The 20,700-nt window shown below is 33.8% G+C and overlaps 1 protein-coding gene across 6 annotated transcripts in view; it reads left to right on the top strand.

Moving 5' to 3' along the window:
• VPS13A (vacuolar protein sorting 13 homolog A) overlaps positions 1–20,700 on the top strand; it is a 317,263-nt gene that overhangs the window by 84,046 nt on the left and 212,517 nt on the right. For all 6 annotated transcript variants that reach the window (XM_007499009.3, XM_056803980.1, XM_056803981.1 and 3 more), the window contains exons 9-19: positions 1,807–1,887; positions 2,606–2,660; positions 6,562–6,689; positions 6,921–7,027; positions 9,040–9,211; positions 11,193–11,255; positions 11,773–11,893; positions 13,630–13,724; positions 14,875–15,017; positions 17,555–17,744; positions 17,854–17,968. In XM_007499009.3, coding sequence (XP_007499071.2) covers positions 1,807–1,887; positions 2,606–2,660; positions 6,562–6,689; positions 6,921–7,027; positions 9,040–9,211; positions 11,193–11,255; positions 11,773–11,893; positions 13,630–13,724; positions 14,875–15,017; positions 17,555–17,744; positions 17,854–17,968 — 1,270 coding nt within the window. The remainder of the gene's footprint in view (positions 1–1,806; positions 1,888–2,605; positions 2,661–6,561; positions 6,690–6,920; positions 7,028–9,039; positions 9,212–11,192; positions 11,256–11,772; positions 11,894–13,629; positions 13,725–14,874; positions 15,018–17,554; positions 17,745–17,853; positions 17,969–20,700) is intronic.

A 20,700-nucleotide genomic window follows, 5' to 3' on the forward strand; every position in this document is an offset into this window, starting at 1 on the left:
TGAAGGAAGAAGGCCTAGCCAACCCATATCTTAAAATGTATTATAAAATAGTGATCATTAAAACAACCTGGTACTATATAAGAATGAGTACTGGATCAGTAGATTTGGTTAGGTAATCAATTCACTGTGTTTAATGACCACAGTAACCTAGTGCTTGATAAGCCCCCAAATCCAAGCTTGTGGGACAAGAACTCGCTATTTGACAAAAACTACTGGGAAAACTCAAAAACAGTACAGCAACAACTAGGCAGAGACCAATGTCTCACACCATATGCAAGGTAAAGTCAAAATGGATACGTTATCTATAAATAAAGGGTGATGCAATAAAGAAACTATGGGAATATGGAATAGTTTACCTTTCAGATCTATGAATAACAAAAGAATTTATAATTAAACAAGATATAGAGAACATCATGAGAAGCAAAATAGATAACTTTTGATTACATTAAATTAAACAAATTTTGTTCAAACAAAATTAATGCCACCAAGATTAGAAGGGAAAGAAAGAAACTGAGAAAAAAATTTTATATTGAATTTTATTATAATGAATATAGTATAATGAATAATTTATATGAATTGAATATGAATGAAAATGAATAAATTATAATGATATTATAATGAATGTCTCTGACAAAGACTTTATTTCTCAAATAGAGAACTGCATCAAATTTATAAGAATACAAAGCATTTCTCAATTGAAAAATGGCCAAAGGATATGAACAGACAATTTTCAAATATAGGAATCAAAGCTATTTCTCGTCATATGAAAAAATGTTTGAAATTGCATATTAAAGAGAAATGCAAATTAAAATTACTCTGATATACCACCTTACACCTATCAGAGTGGCTAATCTGACCAAAAGTGAAAATGATAATTGTTGGAGGGGATGTGGGAAAATTGGGACACTAATACTCTATTGCTGAAACTGTGAACTGATATAGCCATTCTAGAGCTCAATATAGAAAAACATGCAAAAGGCCACAAAACTATGCATACCCTCTGACCTAGCCATACCACTATTGGGTCTGTATCCCAAAGAGATCATATGGTGGAAAATGATCTGCTTCTACTAAAGTATTTTTATCAGGTCTTTTTGTAGTGGCAAAGAACTGGAAACTAAGAGGATGTCCATCACTTGGGAAAATGGCTGAACAAGTTGTGGTATATGATTTTAATAGAATACTATTGTGTCATAAGAAATGACAAACAAGATGATCACAAATCTTGAAAGATTTACATTAAAATAATACAAAATGAAGTGAGCTGAACCAGGAGAACACTGTATATAGTAATGGAAATATTATACAATGATCAACTGTGAAAGACTAAACTTTTACATGGAAGCAAGGTTCCAAGATTATCCCAAGGGACTTGTGATAAAAAATGCTATCTGTAGCCAAAGAAGGAATTATTGAAATGATTGCAGATCAAAGCATGCCATTTTCAACTTTATTTCCCTCATGAGTTTTTTTTTTTATTGTATGTATGATATGTCTTTCACCGAATGAGGAATATCGAAATGTGTATTGTGTGACAACATTAGAATAGCCTATATCAGACTATGATGCAACCTTGGGGTGGGGTGGGAGTAAGGGGAGAATCTGTATTTCAAAATGTCAGAAAATAATTGTCAAAAATTGTTTCTGTTATTGATAAAAAAGATAAAAAGTAATTGTGATTTCAGTAGCATTTGCTTATATCTTTGTTTCTCAATTGACTATTGAAAATCCACATTAAAAATGGTAACATGTTAAGAGAACTTCAAAAATAAATTGAAATTTTATATGAACTTCTTTTATCTTTAGCTAATACGTTTAGATAACCTTTTTGGCTATTGGAATGTGAAAGCTGTGATGTTTCATAAACATGATTCTGTTATATCTTTGGTAAGTATATTTGAATGTACATCATGTATCTTTGCTTAATTCAGTTGATTAAGAATTTGTGATTTTTTTTTTTTTGGTTTGGGTTCTCTTATATACTAAGAAAAGAGTATCTATAGCTTAGTAGATGAGAATTGTTGTGGCCCCAAATTCACCTTTTTTATCTGGTTATGAACCTTTCCAAATTAAGCCAAGTTTGTTCTCATGAAAAAGACATGTTCATCACTGGTCCGATATCTGAAGAATTTCTTCTTTAGTAGGACCAACCAGAACATTTATTTGACTGGTATAGTCTTTAGGAGTACCGAGTCCTCCCCTTGCTACATAGAGGCATTGGAATAGGACTTATGTTGATTTCTAATGGCAACTCTACGTGCATATGACTAGATATTTGATTTGAAAAATGTTTATATTTTGACATTTGTCTATTATGTTTAGTTGCCTTCAAGACAAAATCTGTTAGCAGAGTTCAGTGAACACAGTTATCTGGAAAAGCATTATGATTAATTATTTTCCTTTACAATACTATTTTCTGAAGGATAACTTAAAATTTACTTCTTTTATTTTGCTAATGTTAAATGTTTTAGATTGGAATTGAGTTTGTGTTTGATTGTTAAAAAAAGAGAGACTACTACTTCATGTTATGTGCCCTAAAAGAATATCAGATTATTTTACAATGTTGGTGTTAACCACAAATAAATATATTTTTTTCTTTTAATAGGAAAACTTAAAGTATGGAATCGTCAAAGACGTTGTCCCAGAAGGTTATGATTTTGGTGAGTAATATTCTTTTTTTAATCAATATTTTATTGGCCGTTAAGTTTTAAATAGATCTAAATAATAATCTAATAAGATTTCATGCTAAATTTTGTATTCAGGAATAAACCACAACTCTTCTATTTCTATTTTCTCTTTGTTAATACTTAATTTGCTGTTGGGAAATGTATAGAAATATTCTTGGCATAAGGAAAAATATAAGTGTTAAGTTGTCATATACTCTGTGGACACAAAAGTATTTTTTTTTCATAGTTTGTTACCGATGTTAGCTAATTTATTTTTCAGTTGGATTGTCTAAAGTTATTTACCCAAAGTGATTCAATAGCCTGGACATGGGTTTCATTCTACTTCGATTTACCATGAGTGGCCTTAACCTAATACGCAAAGAAATAGATAATTTGAATTAGGGGTTACATATAAATGTTATATTATATTTTAGTGTATCCACAACTCTAATAATAATCAACCTATTTTTCCATACTAATTTATTTTGCTTCTCAGATACTCTTCCATTTAAATGGTTTTACTTGGTCTTCCCTGTCCTCAGCATTTAAATTCCACCTCCATGCCTTCATAAAGCCTCAAATGTTCTCATCATATCTTCCAACTCCAGAAATCTGACTCCCTTTTAATGTCAATTAAAATGTCAGCATTGAGGGCAGCTGGTTATCTCAGTGGACTGAGAACCAAGCTTAGACATGGGAAGTTCTGAGTTCCAATGTGTCCGTCTAAGGACTTCCTAGCTGTGTGAACCTGGGAAAGTCACAACCCCCTTTGACTTCTTCTTACCATTCTTCTGCCTTGGAACCAATATACAAATTAAAAAAAAGTATTTTATTAAAATTTTTTTCCTGTGTTTACATGATTCTTGTCTACTTTTTTTCTTCTTTTTCCCCTTCCTGGGGCTGCCAAGCAATTCTACTGGGTTATACATATATTATTACTCAAAACCTATTTCCACATTATTCATTTTTATAATAGAGTAATCTTTTAAAACCAAAACCCCAAATAAACAAGTGATAAATCATATGCTTTTTTTTCTGGATTTCTACACCCACAGTTATTTCTCTAGATGTGAATAGCATTCTTTCTCACAAATCCCTTGGGATTGTCCTAGATCATTGCATTGTTTTTAGTAGCAAAGTCTATTAAAGTTGATCATCCCACAGGGTTTTAGTTATTGTGTATAATGTTCTCTTGGTTTTGCTTATTTCAATCCACATCAGTTCATGGAGATTGTTCCAGTTATTATAGAAATCCATCAATTTCATCATTCCTTATTACCCAATAATATTCCATCACCATCATATACCACAATTTGTTCAGCTATTCCCCAATTGAGGGACATCTCCTTGTTTTCCAGTTTTTTGATACCACAAAAAGTATAGCTATAAATATTTGTTTTTGCAAACCCTTTCCCATTTTAAAAAAAATCTCTTTGGGATACAGACTTAGTAGTAGTATTGGCAAATCAAAGGACATAAAGTCTTTTAAAGCCCTTTGGGCATAATTCTAAATTACCTTCCAGATTGGTTGGATCAATTCACTTCTCCATCAGCAATGTATTACTGTCCCAATTTTGCCACATCCCCTCCAACATTTATTATTTTCCTTTACTGTCATATTGGCCAATCTGATAGGTGTGAGGTGGTATATCAGAGTTATTTTGCATTCCTCTAATCAAGAGGAAATTAGAACACTTTTTCATGTGATTATTGATAGTTTTGATTTCTTCATCTGAAAACTGCCTATTCATATCTCTTAACCAATTTGTCAGTTGGGCAATGATTTGATTTCTTATAAATTTGACTTAGTTCTTTGTATATTTGAGAAATTAGATATTTGTCAGATGATTTTATTATAATTTTTTATAGTTTGTTGTTTCCCTTCTAATTTTGGTTGCATTGGTTTTGTTTGTACAAAAGCTTTTTAGTTTAATATAATCAAAATTTTTCATTTTATATCTTGTAATGTTCTCTATCTCTTGCCTAGTCTTAAATTCTTCCCTTCCCCATAGATTTGACAGATCTGAACTATTCCATGTTTACCTAATTTACTTATGATTTCACTCTTTATGTTTAGATCATAAACCCATTTTGAATATATCTTGGTATAGGACGTGAGATGTTAATCTAAACCTAAGTTTTCCTGTACTGTTTTTCAGTTTCCCCAGTTTTTAAATAGTGGGTTCTTATCCACAAAAGCTGGTATCTTTGGGTTTATTGTACACCAGCTTGCAGAGGTCATTTACCTCCAAACTATTCCACTGATCCACCCTTCTATCACTTAGCTAGTACCATATTGTTTTGATGATCACTGCTTTATGGTACAGGTTAAAATCTGGTACTGCTAGGCCATTGTCCTTCACATTTTTTTTTCATTAGTTCCCTTGATATTCTTAATCTTTTGTTTTCTTCCAGATGAATTTTGTTATTATTTTTTCTAATCTTATAAAATAGTTTTTTGGTGGTTTGATAGATATGGCAGTGAATAAGTAATAATTTAGATAGGATTGTCATTTTTATTATATTAGCTCACCCTACCCATGAGCAATTAATGTTTTCCCAATTGTTTAGATCCAGTTTTATTTGTGTGGAAAGTGTTTTGTAATTGTGCTTATATGATGCCTGTGTTTATCTTGGCAGAGAGATTCCAAAATATTTGATATTGTCTAGAGCAGTGATGACAAACCTTTTGGACCTTTTTTAGGGACCCTGTACCATGCCCTTCCCACCTCTCCAGACTGCATGCTTGTGCCTTTACCCCTACTGTGTGCCCCAACTGCATGTCCCACCTCCTGGCTGAGTTCAGTCCCTTCTCCTACCCCACACAATCTGGGGTGGGGCCTGGGGGGCAGGGCCAGGCTGCAGGCTGACTAAGCCAGGGCTGAGCTCCATGGGCCAGTTTCAGTACCCCATATCCTCCCCTTGTGTTAAGGGGGTGGGACCAGTCTACTGGCTCCCTGAGCTGACTGTCTTCTACCCTTGTGAAGGTGGAGGGAGTCTAGAATGGCCCACTCCCATCCCTATGCATGCCATAGGTTCGCCATCAAAGGCTGAGTGATCTTAAATGGAATTTCCCTTTCTATCCTTTGCTGCTGAGTTTTGTTGAAAATATATAGAAATGCTGATGATTTATATGGCTAAAGTTATTAATTATTTCCACTACCTTTTTAGTTGATTAGAATTTTTTCAATTAAAAAGTGTCAATGTCTTCCTGAGGTCTTTCCTGATCCACCAGTTGTTATTTTTTGCTTCTATCTACCTAAATTACTTGTACATGTTTTTTATTTATTTACCGACTATTTTGTTTATTTACCTGCTATGTACTATTTCCCTAGTAGAATATAAAATCTTTAAAGGAAGAGACTATTTTTTTTTCTTGGTAGTTCTAGTGCCTTGCATAAACATATCAGTTATTTTAGTTATCAATTTGAAATTTTTTTTCATCTACATAATGTTATCTCTGGTATAATAAGGACTAGCTAAATACATGTTAATATGGAATCAAGGAAAATCTGAAATATATTTCAGTGGTGCCAGACAAATTGAAATCCATTTCTGGATTTCTCATAGCCTCATACAGACTTTCCAAGCCTCATATAGACTTGGAAAACCACAAATTAACATTATCTAAGTTGTATATTTATTTTGTTAAATATTTTCCAGTTACATTTTAATCTGGTTCCCACTGTACTCTTCAGTGTTTTTGGCCAGGTGGCCTCAGATATAAGTTTGAGACCTGGTATAAACTCTTATCAATGTTAAGGAGTTATAGATTAGTGAGAAAAGGAGGAAAAGTATGTTTACATCATCTCCATTTTTAGTGTAAAAAGAAGCTTTATAACATTGATGTACTGATATGTTTTCTCAATTTCTTTCAATCTATATTATTTTCTAGTATTTTATCCCATTTCTGCTCAAGCCAAACTGGGTATGAATCGCCGAACAGATTTAGATTTTTCTTCACCAAAAATGAATTTGGAGGTTGAGGTACATCACATAGGCATCGAATTGAACAAATTACAGGTGATAATTGCTTTTATGAATTATTTTGACTTGTAAATTATATTTTATTGAAAATGAGAGCTAAAATTCTGAAATGATCTTCTGAATTTGAACAATATATTTTATGTGCTTTTTAAATTGTCTTTAGTTAGAAAAAGTTAAGTAATTTAGAAATTTGCTTTCTTTTCAGTGTTTAGGTAAACCTTTTTTTTTCTGAGAAATTTAAGAACATTTACTTTTTCCATTGATCAGTATTTCAGTGTCATGGAGCTCCTTGAATCAATTGATATGATGACTCAAAACTTGCCATATAGGAAATACAGGCCTGATGTATCTATTCATGACAATGCTGAAAAATGGTAAATACATTTTTTTCTTAAATATGTTTTATTTAAAATAAAATTTCTAAATGACATTTAAAAATAATTTCTGGAACCAATTTTTATATTTTGAAGGGGATGCATTATTATTTTCCTCAGCAATGAATTTCTACCTTCTTATTTATAGATCCTCTTGTACTTTTTAGACATTGTTAGTCTAGGGGCAAATGTCATGCTAATTATTTATTCCCATTTTAAGTTGATATGTTTACATTTTGAAATCAAATGCCAAGTTTGAAATGATTGCATTTGTAGTATAATTATTTTCAAGTTATTACTTAGGAGACTGAACTTTCTTAATCAAAAACATTTCCTTTCAATTTGAATTTAAATTTCCAAACTTAACATTATTATTATTTTTAAATCCCTATATTATAAATTGAATGTATTCTGTCAGATATTGAATTCCAAAGCTTTGTTCATCAGATAGTTTACATTTTACATTTCCTCCAGTGTCAGGAATTTTTAGACATGTTGACTATTGAGTCAGCTTTCAATATGTGAGCTATTCTGTAGTGTATAAATTATGTTCCTTTATATAAAACTACCTTAAATTTCTTAAAAGGAAATTTGAAAATGTAGAAAAATTTTCCTCATTTAGTTCCTTTAATTAAGAAAAACCCCAAATCTTTTATTTAAATGATATAAGTAACCCCTTTGAGGAAGATTCTTTAATTAATGTAGATGGGCAGTTGTATTATCTATAGTCTTTAAGTGAAAAGGAAAAAAATAAGCCTTTATATAGCACTGATCATATGCCATGCATTGTGTTAAGCCTTTGAAAATACCTCATCTGTTTCTCATAAGACTACCTGAAAAATCCTGCTGTTATCCTCATTTTACAGATGAGGAAACTGAGGTTAAATTACTTACCCCAGCTCACACATGTTGTGTAAGTATCTGAGATTTGGATTTGAACTCAGATCTTCCTGACTCTATGTAGAGTTCAGCTCTACATAGATTTCTTGTGTAGGTTTGAATCACCTATGGAGGGAAGCTGAAGACTGGGAAAGTAATGGGTGAAGATTAAGAATTAGAGGGAGTGAGCCATAGAAGGAGCAGAGAGACAGGGAACACAGAGACAAAACTTTAGCGTGGTGTTAGCAGGTCAGCCCTCTGGAGTCAGAGAGAGGGAGGCTGAGCAAGTTTATTATAGATTTCAAGGATGGGGTGTTTGTGAAATGTCAATCAAACAAATGAAACAACACAAGTATTAATTAATAACCAAATGCAAGATAAAGGAGTTGGAGAGCAACAGCAGTGTGCCCAGGAAAGAAGTTCACTTATGAAACCTTCCCCCAGAACACTGGCACCAAGATATCCAGATGTTAAATGTATGTCTTTGACATAACAAATAGAAATTGCTTGTTAGCCTTCCAGACTGCAGATAATAGTAGAGGCTTGATTTTTAAGTTCCACAAAGTTTAAGACCCATTCATTATAAAAATTAAAAAACCAATCATATGAAGTATTAGAATTACATCCATAAGTCTGGCCCATGAACACTTTGCTCATTAGAGTCAGCTTTTGAATACATCTTTAATATCTTCATGATTCATTATAACTGAAACCCTTCACTCTACGTCCACCACTCTGTGTACTATGCAACCTGAATGCCATAGAGGTTTAGTGACTTGACCAGGAACACATAGCCAGTATGTTTTACAGACAAGACACCCAAAACCATATGTTCTTTCCTCCAAGGTTGACTCTCTTCATGCATGTTGCTTCTCCATTTGATTCCTTGTACATGTAGTTAGATTGACTTAGTTCAGTTTCTCTTCTTAATTCTTTCCTTCTTAGTGGCCAAGGTGTTAATAATCTGTAAATGAGAAGAGTAGCAGAAGGGAAGAAGAGAATAAAAATGACCTGGATAATTTTTCCAGTGAGATAACACTATTAATATGTACTTTTAGGATATGGGTCATTGAATATATACAATTACAACTTCATCTCTTAGAACTGTTTTGTGTATATATTTTTTTCATTAGGTGGAAATATGCAATAACCGGCATTCTTAAAGTAGATATCCAGCCCAGGTTGCACATATGGTCATGGAAGCACATTTATCAACACAGGCAAAATATAAAGCAGTATAAGGAGCTTTATAAGAGAAAGATAAAAAGTACGAAACCAACTGATGAAATTCTAAAACCGTTGCAGGTTAGCATTTTTTTAAAATGTTGATGATATGTTGACTACACTATACTACTTGAAATTTGTTTAGCTTTTAAATATACCTAGAATTTGAGCAGTTATCAGTTCTGGGAACTCACATGTATTCCAAGCTATCTAGGGGTACTTTCTGGTAGAAGTAGTTTAGTTGGGTTTGATTGGTATCCAAATTGAGAAGAAGATTCTTTGAAAGTCCTTTGATACTGATTGGGATTGTAAAAGAGAAGAAAGGGGGAGACTCTTCTCTCTTTAATAGGAGAGGGGTGAACAGGTTTGTCCCACTGGAAAGATGTAAAATTTCAATGAGAGGTTGAAAGGAGATGTGGAGAAAAAGGATATGGATGAAGCAGAAAGGTTGAGGTAGGATGGCACTATGTCTCCCTCTGTGAAGTTAGTTAACACCTTGAGGCAACCTCAGAGAGGCAGAAAGCCTTCTCTAACCTACTCCCCAAAGGACAATTTAATTGACAGTTTCCTAAGAGAACTGTTATTTGACACAAGCCGGAAGGAGTGTTGTCAGGTTTCCTTGCCAGCAGTTCAGAGCAAAAGGGGTTTATAATCAAACCCTTTTCTGTGGAGGGATAATGGCAACCTAAGCTCTGGTTTGCCACAGACAAGGATAGGATTCAGTTTAAATCCTATCTTCAATTTGTCTGATCTTTCCCCTTAGTATAATGACAGGCCCAGACCCCAAAATCTGACTTATACTGAAGATTTATTGAAAGGAAGGGGTAGTATGGTTAAAGGAATAAAGAAGGAGGATGGAGGGAGAGAATGCTCTGTAAAATCTATTTCCACAGCAGTTGGATTTCAAAGGCTGAGGCTAGAGGCTTTTGAGCCTTGGCCCCTTTCCCAACTGACTGCTTTTTATACCTCTATACTATTGTAACTTAACTAAATCCCTATTATTCAGTCCAAGGAAAAGGCAACAGTGAGAGATCCAAAGGGAAGAGGGCAGGATGGCTCAGACAAGAGAGTCCAACCAAATCCCTTCTGAGTCTTGAGTAGCTGTTGTCCAATCAAAGAGGAGTTGTGAAGGATTTCTAGATGGAACAACACATAGGAAATTAGGCTCTTTCTCCCTCCTGTGGCTTCAGATATCCCCAGAGCCCCAGGAAAAAGATCCTCTCCATTTTTCTTCCAAGACTGGAAGTGATGAGTTGGTCAGAATCCTCTCAGCTCCCAGTCCTTTACCCAGAATCCTTTTGCTATCTCTTAACTGCCACTAAGTCAGCTTCCCCCACCAGACTAGCTGTCCATCAAACAGCAGGATTCTATTTAGGGTCTCTTTTTTTCATACATTACAGGATCCCAAAGTAGGATTATTGGGTATATGCTCAACTCATTTTGATTACCCAAGCTGAATTTTGGCTAGCAGGAAAGGGATTGTTAGGTGCAGAGCAAATGAATGGCACAAAAATGCAGGAAAGTAACTAGGATGAAATTGCTATTACATTTATTTTCATAACTTCATAAATTTATAAAAGCAATAAATTTAAAAGGAGTATATTAGAGACATATGGTGCTTTAAAGATGGAATATTTTTAATGCTTACAACTTCACAGGCATATGTTGCTATTTTTTGTGAACATTTTTTAGAAAAAAGTTTTTTGTCAACATCCCTAAAACTCATAGAATGCTCCTATCTTGGTGGTCCTATCTTGGTTTCTTCTATTTGAAGACTATCCTTTGGTTTGTGGCTGTATCATTTTTTAGAAAAAATCTGTTAAACATGACTGCTTCATCATATACATGATTTAAAAAAAAACCCAGAACATCAATTATCCTGCTTCCCTTTGCTAAATTGGGTCTTTTGTGATTGTACTCCTCCGTTATTCAAGATTGGGGGGTGGGGTTGTTACTTTTTGTGTGTGTGCTTTGCTTTTCATGCATGTTTCATTACAGTAATTTAATTGAAGATGCTAAATTATATGGGGGATGTTAACATATTATTTCTTTTTACCTTCAGAATTTGGAAAAAGTATTGGATGTATTTAACATTATTTTAGCAAGACAACAAGCAGAAGTTGAGGTAATTTTATGTATATTTTTCAGGTATTTGAAAATAAGAGCAAGGTCTTTGACATTAGAGGATAAAGTCATGAATTCTAGTTTATGTGCCCCAAATACCTTGGCCTGAGACACTGTCTCACCCATTTCAGTTTTAAGTTGGTCAGTGTCTAAAAATAGTAGTCCTTTAAATATTTGAATTTTTTGAAGAAAAATAAAGTATTATAGGAGGATGCTGGATTTTATTGATTTATTTTTCATTAGAGGGAAGTTTCTCTTCAGCCACAGCTCTTAGAAAAGTTAGAGAGGTACTTGACTCTTGAATCCATAATTTGGATAAATCTGCATTTGTATATGCTCTGTTATAATATATGTGCATAGGGCATTTATTTGCTTAGCCATATAGGTTTAGGAAAGAAGAGCATAAATTTATTTATTTAACTTCTATGAACCAATTCATCAAATTTATTTTACAAATTCATTTTTATATAATCCACTATGGTATTCATTTTATATAATGTTCATTCACTGTGACATAGGCAAAGAAAGCTGGACTCAAAATTTATGGAGAATCTTCAGAGGATAATAAAGGCTGGTTTGGTTGGTTGTGGAATTGGTCAGAATCGAACACTAATGAGCAAGCAGATACTAAACCTGCAAGTATGTTCTTTTAATTAATTCATAGGATCAGTAATCTTCACATTAAGTGAAGTTAAAGTTGTGAAGAAAAATTTGCTTTTAAACCTAAGTTAATACCTATAACATTTCTATAGTTACATTTCTAGTCAGATTGCCATGGAAACATGAATTCATTAATTTTGATGGATTTGGAATCAATTGAATGTCTTGATATATAGTTCTAGTCCGTTGTCATCTTGGAAAGAAGTTCCTGGTCGGGTTTTGTTAGTCAATAAATATTTATTGAGCCTACTGTCTGCTTACTAGATATCTGGGGATATAAATAAGAAAAAAAGAAAAAATAGCTCGTACCTTTCAGAAATTTGTGATCTAAAAGGGGAAGACTACCCACGAAAGGCAAAAGGAGGTGGCAGAGGGCTTGTTGGGGAAAATATATAGTGGAAAAAAATCACAGAAATCTCAAAGTGGAGTAGCCAGGTGAGAAATGAGGAGGTGTTCTGAGCTAAGTTCCGTCCTTAAATGGAGGTTTTGGAGTTCATGCTCTGTCCTTCAGTTGGAGGGACAGAAGGTGGTGATGAGGTAGATAGAGTAGCTAAGGGAATCTTGTAGAATAATGAAGTTTTCTCAATAAACTTCTCAACAATAAGTTTCCCAGGGATATGTACTTGGCCCTATATTCTTTAATATTTTTACTAATGATTTTGATAAAATAATTTTATAATAAAGTGAATGGAAAATAAATGGTTACTATATCCCAAATGTTGTATTAATTGTGGAGTGTGCAAATAAAAAATTGAGACAGTCTCTGTCCTCAAGTAGCTTTTATTTTAATAAGGAAGAATATTCCCATGATGAGTATGGTGACCAGGGACGGGAGTTGCAGTCTTAGGAAGTTTATTAAAAAAGAAAGTGCTTAGAACAGCAGAATATTGTCATGCTCCTTCTAAAGCAAATGGCCCTGTTGATTTGTTAATTAAAATATAGTTCTCTGAGCCAGATGTGGAAGTCAGAGAGAAAGGAAGAGTGTAAAAGGTTAGAAAGCTAGGTGATATAGTAAATGGTAGCTGAAAGAGTTGAGGTTAAATGTGGCCTCAGACACTATCTATGTGTCTCAAGAAAGCCTTTATTGCAAAAGGGAGATAATAATACCTACCTCTCATGGTTATTTGGAGGATAAAATGATTGTAAAGTTTTTTTGCCAGGCTTATGCTAGTTGCACCTGTTGTAATGTTTGGTGTTTGGGAGTACAAAGACAAAAATACACTTGTTAATTAAGGTATAGTAATATGACAATTATCATCTACTCTTAACAGTTGGTGGCAGCTTCACAACATATTTCCTTGTTGCTTAAGGAAGGAAACAGTAGTTGAACATATTTGCACACATAAATTCTTTATATTTAATTTATGAATTTTTTTTCAGATATGATCAACTTCATTTGTGGGTGTTTTGTTCCTAAAGTATTTCCTAAGTAAAATTCATTTTAATTCAGAAAATCAAATCTCAGTGAGGTTTTTTTACAAAACAATTCATAATCAACTAGTAATTCCTTTTACTGTCCCTTAAAATAAACATTTTTAAAGCTAATTAAATTGCTAATTTTCGATATTTTTTAATGTCTTCAATTGCATACTCTTAAAATTCTTTTGCAAGCACCATCAAAAATGACAGATTTACTGCATTTACTTTGAAAACATATTAAGAAAAACTAAACCATAATTAATGTTATTTGATGTTTTTAATTTCTATTTTATAAGGTTTTGAAGAATATATGACATCTGAAGAGAAGGTTAAACTCTATGAAGCAATTGGCTATAGTGAAACTGCTGTTGATCCTACATTGCCCAAAACAGTATGATATCATTACTTGAAAATTTGCTAAGTATTTAATAAGCCATTTCTTTTTCTGTCTTATTATTTTATGGAATCTATTTTTTATATTTGGAAAAGTATATAAGGTAAAATAAGCATGTCTATACATAATAGATTATTTCATTTATGTTTAACGAATGCTTTGATTCTCTTAAAAGATTTCATTTTTGTTACTATATCAAAAGTAGTGCTAAAAATCTGATTTGAAATTTTTTGGGGGGGGGAAATTTTATTTAATTAATTTAGAATATTTTTCCATTGTTACAAGATTCTTGTTCTTTCCCTCTCCTCTCCTCACCTCCCTCCCGTAGCCGACATGCAGTTCCACTGGGTTTTACATGTATCATTGTTGATTCCAAATCATGACACTTAAAACTAATTGGATTTGAGAATTCATTAAGTCACAGCCCCTTTTACATATAAATAAGATGATTTCAAATTGCACAGGTTCCCTAAGGTTGCAGAGATAGGACTGTCATCAATACTCTTTTAGTCCTTTGTTCCAAGGTAGTGAAGTTATTTTATATAAATTCATTTATCCCACAAATTCATGCATCAATTCCTAGGAGGAAAAGGGAGAACAACTTGGTTTCTACAAACCACATTTTAAATGCTCAGCACCCAAGTGGAACAGTGGATGGATTGCCAGATCTCTAGTTAGGAAGATTTGTGTTCATGAGTTCAAATTAGGTTTCAGACATTTACTAGCTGTGTGACCCTGCACAAATCATTAACCTTTCCTGTCTCTTTCCTCATCTGTAAAATGAGCTGGAGAAGGAAATGGCAAATCACTCCAGTATCTTTGCTAAGAAAACCCTCAAATGGGGTCTTGAAGATTTGAACATGACTGAAAATTAATTGAACAACAAATTGAATGTTTGTCTTTGAAGGATAGCCATTCTGTTTTATGACATTTTATTTCTATAGCCACTCACCATGGGTTTGTTTATGATTATATTTTTCCTTGCAAAATAGATTATGAATTGCCACCTATTTTATCATATCATATATAGTAATGTATAAAGTGACTATATATTGTATTTGAAGTACTTTGGATCATTTGAAATAAAGACTATGGAAATAATAGTTATGTTTTAATTTTAATTTTTATCCTTTTACATATTTCCTAGTATGAAGCCAAAAAATTATATTTGCACTTGGGAAGTATGTCTATTTCTTTAAGGGAAAGCAAGAAAAAATCTGAGTTGGTACATATTTTATTTGGCGAATTCAGCACCTTGATCATACAACGACCAGGAGCGCAAGCAATAAAGTAAGTGCCAAATCTATCTTAATTTTAATCCTTTTCTAAGAAAAAAATCACTTTGTAAGAATTTGATGATAGAATTATTTTCTCCAGTATTTCTATAAGCATGCTACTGTTAAATGGCATTTTTAAAGTTTTATTTGGAATATAGCTTTAATTTAAAATTTTACTTGTGTTTGGTGTGAGAAGCAATGTGTGGTTGTCAAACAGTTTTATTTTGTTTTATTGTTTCAATCTTCTTGTGGAATTTGATAATGCTTCCTTTTCAAGTCAAACTTAATTTCATGAATGCTAGCTTTTCTTTACCATTAAGTTTCCACTGAGTAATGTTTGAAGTTAGTGTTCAATCAACATGCATTTATTAATCACTTAGTATGTGATAGGTATTATGTTAAAGACTGAGGATATAAAGGCGAAAATATTCCCCACAATCAGGGAAATGACATTCTAAGGTGTGAAACAATATGTAAATAACTAGAATGTATGACATAGAGAGAGTAGATAAAAGATAATTTAAACAGTTGGGTGGATCAGGAAAGTAGTACCAGTAGTTAGGTGGACCAGGAAAGGCATCATGCAAAAGACTTATTTGAAGGAAGTTAACAATACAGATATGGAGGACAACTAGTGTAGACAGAATGGGAGAGAAGTGGTACAAGGAATAAACAAATATCAAATAGGCCAGAACAAACAGATATTGGATTGTGTGGAAGGAATTCATGTCGAGGAAGAAAGGAAATAAAGGAATGGGCCAGATTTTAAAGAGCTTTAAATGCCAAAAAGAAAACTTTATATTTGATTCTATAGGTATTAGGAAGCCACTTAAGTAATGGAGTGACATTTTCAGGTCATGATTTAGGAAAATCATTGTGGCATCTAAAGGGAGGGTGGTGAGATTTGAGGCAGAGAGGTTGATTAAAAATTATTATGGTAGCTGTAGGAATGGATATAATAGGAGAACACACAAGAGGAGAGATGATTGATAGATGGAGAGACGGAATGCATAGAGGGGATGTTGGGAAGGTTTCAACTGACTTGGGGAGTGGATTCCTGAGTCTGAAAGAATGAGGGAGGATCCTGAACTCTGGTGTGAAAAATATCATCTCAAATAGCCTGAAGTATCCCAAAGTGATTCCTGTGACTCCAGTGTAAATCAATCATCTTAAAGATCTTCTTGTGGATCTTTGATGGCGTCTGAGAAGACTTTTGAGATTGACCCAAGAAGGATGTTATACTAGGAGGGCAGTCTGTGTGTCTGACCAGCAGAACCAGCTATCTCTGCTCCTTCTCAAGACTCAAACTTATATTTAGGTGCTGAGATATATTAAATATAGATTAGGGGAAAAGAAGAATTTCCTTTGGACTGATCCTGGCTGATGACCACAGCTGAGGACTCAAGATCAGTCTGAAGGGATTAGCTTAGGGGTATCCTGAATCCCTCTTTCCTATACCTTTCCCTTACTTGTCTCTGTAATAAACTATTGTTAATTCATATGAAAAGCAGTCGGATAAGTCTTTGAAATATATCAAAGAGATAGAGGGTGATAGGGTGCTATATGGTGTCAGTTCTTAGAGACTTCAGTTAAGCCAAATCCAAGGTCTCTCGCCATTGCTGACAACCTGACAGGCCAGTATCATAAAGGACATCTAGGGGTGCCTGGCATTTCGCTAAGCCCAGGCAAAACCATCTATAGTTTACCCATTAGTTGTCTCTTATATGAATACCCGATCCTGTCTCTCGCTGTACTGAGTTTTTATCACAGGGACAAACCTTTGAAGACCCTCTGATTAAGAAGAAAGACAATCCTGCTAGGTTTATACATCATCAATCCTAGGTAATAAATAACATCAAATTAATGGATTTTAATTCTCATTTTACATAGCCTAGGCAAGAGGTAATGAAGGTCTGAATGAGAGTGGTGAATGTGAATGATGAGAAGAAGAGGGACATCCATGAGAAAAATTGTGAAAGCTAAGAGCCATGGGGTTTTATCAACCAATTGGATATGTGGGGTGGATGACATCATGTTTGCAAACTTAGATGACTGGGAGGTGGTGGTAACTTCAGTGTTATTGGGAAGGAGGAAGGATTTTGAAGATAAAAGATTATGGCTCTTTTGATCATGTTTCAGTTTGAGGTGCCTGTGGGACATCTAGTTCAAGCTATTTAAAAGATAGTTGGTGATGTGGGAGTGTAAGTTGGAAGATAGATCAGAACTACATATACAGATAATCATCTGCATTTAGATGATAATTGAACACAAAGAAGCTCATTAGATCACCAAGTGAGATAATAAAGAGGGAAAAACAGAAGAACATTGAGGAATACTCACTTTTAGTGGTTATGACATGAATAAAGACCCAACAAAGGTTCTTAGATATAACATATCCTACTTTACCTCTTCAGACAAAAAATGGGTTTTCTTTCAATGTATTGAATGGGAATTAGGAAATGTTAATTAAAATTTTTGTTTTGTCTTAGTTTTTAATTTAGAAAATGCTTATTTTGAATATTAGTTTTTGTCCTGTCTTTTTTCACATAGATTTGAAAGCAAAATAGATACATTTCGTGTTACTGGTTCATCAGGTCATTCCTCAAAACCATGTCTCCTTTCTTCATTGGATGATGATTCTTTACTTTTCAAAATTATGTTCGAGACCAATCCATTAGATGGAACTGCTGCTCAGAGATGTATCATAGAAGCTGAGCCTTTGGAAATCATATATGATGCAGTAAGTATAAAACCTTCAATAATTATAGGTTTTTATTTTATGTCCATGATATTCATTTGATGTACAAATAAGCTTGTGTCTCATATTAGTGATAATTGTATTTAAACAGAAAACAGTGAATGATATAGTAAACTTCTTTCAACCTCCAAAAGAAGTTCGTCTGGCTAAGCTAACTACAGCAACTTTGATGAAACTGGAAGAATTTCGTGAGAAGACAGCAACAGGTAAATTCCAATATTCACTGCTGATAAATCAAATGACAAAGTCACTTTAACAATAAAAATCCTTAGTTTATTATTTTAAAGATTATAATCTTAATTTTTTATTTTTCTAATGCTTGCTATAGCAATAAGAGAAGAAAAAGAAATTGAAGGAAGTAGAATAGGCAATGAAGAAACAAAGCTATCATTCTTCACAAATGATATGATGGTATATTTAGAGATACCTAAAGAATCAGCTAAAAAAACTTTAAAAGAACTAACAACTTTTGCAGAGAATAATTAATTATAAAATTAAACACATAAATCATCATTTTTTCTTTATATTACCAACAAAATTCAGCAGCAAGAAATAGAAAAAGAATTTTCATTTAAATTAGCGGTAGATAATATAAAATTCTTGGGAGTCTGCCTGCTAAGACAAACCCAGGACTGTATTAACTCGATTACAAAACACTTTTCATGCAAATAAAGACAGATCTAAACAATTAGAAAAATATTCATTGCTCATGGGTAGACTGAGCAAATAAAATAAAATAACAATTTTGCTTAATCTACTGAGCCATGCCAATGAAAAATTATGTTATAGAACTAGAAAAAAAATTCATCTGGAAGAACAAAACTCAAGAATATCAAGGGAATAAATGAAAAAAGTGTTAAGGTAAGTTCCAGGTTTCAAACTGTATTACAGAGCAATAAGTATCAAAACAATTTGATACTGACTATAAAAGAGTGATGATTCAATGGAATAGTTTAGAAGTATTATCCCTAATAATAAGTGACCATAGTAATTTAGTGTTTGATAAATTAAAAGATCCAAGCTCAAGGATAAGAACTTACTGTTTGAGAAAATTAGGAAATGGTATGGCAAAGACTGAGAATAAACCAACATCTCACACCTTATATCAATATAAGATCAACATGGATATATGGCTTAGACACAAAGGGTGATAGCATAAACAAAATAAGGGAGTGAAAAAGAAATCTACCTCCCAAAGGAGATATATTGATTGGCAAAGACCTAGATGAATTGGTGATGAAGAAACTCACCGAGGGACCTTCCCAGGGCCAATAAAGCACAAAACCCCTTGAGACTATAGGAAAAACAAGTTTATTTAGCTTATGAAGGTTATGGAAACTGATAAACTCCACAGGGTTCCTGTCTCTAAAAAGCTCAATCTCCACCCACCCACTTTTCTATGCCCCCCTCACGAGGATGCTCTTCTGGTCTTCTCAAGCCCTCCTTAACAGCTCCCTGATCTTTCTAGACCCCAAAACCATCTGACTACCTGGCTAAACTAAATGTCCCTAAAAGACTGGGGAGACAGGACTCACAACATGGATTGAATTCTTCCCTAAGCCTGGTGTTGGCTTCCTAGGTAAAACCCAAAGTCCCAGATGTAAAACCCTTTGGATCATCTTAGCCAAATTATCCACAGCCAGAATGTTCACAACACTTCAGGGAAATACAGATCTCCTCACAGATATTCTTCCAGACCGAAGAACTTCCTTGTTTTTCCACAAAACTAGTTACTTCCCAGGAGTTGATGGAGCAGCTATTTTCCCTTCCAGCTCAAAGAGAAGGCAGTTCAGGAGTGACAGTTTTTCTCAGTAAACTCACCAGACTCCCTTCTGCAGAGGTCCCCTTTCTAGAACCTTTTTCCAGGGTTTGTGGCTTAATTCTCCACTCTCCCTCTTAGAGACAACCTTTTACCCATTAGATCTTTGGATAAAGAGAGAATTTATATCCAAACAAGAAATAGAGAGCGTAATGGGGAACTATCCTAGAGGGATGTTAAATATTACAACCCACCCAAGAACTCCCCAGGGCCAGTTAAGTACAAAACCCTTGGCTTATGGAAAACAAAATTTAATCAAGGGAATAAGGGGAACTGGTAGGTAGGACCCTAGCACTCTTAAAACTAACTCCATCCAGCTTCTAAGTCCCCTGCTTAAGAGGAACCTTCTGTTTCTTCTCTGGACCCTGCCCACAACTCTCTGTGTTATCTAAAACCCTTCCCTACACTATCTGACTTTATCCTAATATTCCCACTAGTGATTAATAAAGAAAGGGAAAAAAAAATCCTGGGTTTGGCTGCTGCACTAAGTAACCCAAATTTACAGATGGAAATCTTTGGATTACCTTAGCCCAAGAGGAATTCTGGCAGATGGACCACTGGCAGATGATCTTTGGACTCAGGGAAATTGGTTTCCTCCAAATAAATTCTCTACTTAGAAGTCAAAGATTTCTCCACAAAATCTTGACTATCGAGGGAAAAATTCTCAGAGCAAAACCTGTCCTTCAGCTTGATGGAAATTCAGACAGAATCAAAAATCCAATTGGGTTGGAAAAATCCACGAAGGAAGAAGATTCAGTTATTTTCAGTTCAGACTACCACAATTCCTTTCCTACCCAGAATCCTCTCCCAGGACTTATCTCAAAACTCTCTTCTCTCAACTAACCCTAGAAATCAGAGTATTCCTAACTATATTCCTGCAAGAGTATTATAGGATGTAAAATGAATAATTTTATTATATTAAATTTAAAAGGTTTTATACAAACAAAGTCAATACATCTAAGATTAGAAGGAAAGCAGAAAACTAGGAAAAAAGTTTTACACCAAGTATCTCTGGTAAAGGTCTCATTTCTCAAATAGATAGAGAACTAAGTCAAATTCATAAGAATAATAAACATTTCTCAGTTGATGAATGGCCAAAGGATATAACGGGCAATTCTC

The sequence above is a fragment of the Monodelphis domestica genome, chromosome 7 (assembly GCF_027887165.1).
Source record: "Monodelphis domestica isolate mMonDom1 chromosome 7, mMonDom1.pri, whole genome shotgun sequence".
NCBI lineage: Eukaryota > Metazoa > Chordata > Mammalia > Didelphimorphia > Didelphidae > Monodelphis > Monodelphis domestica.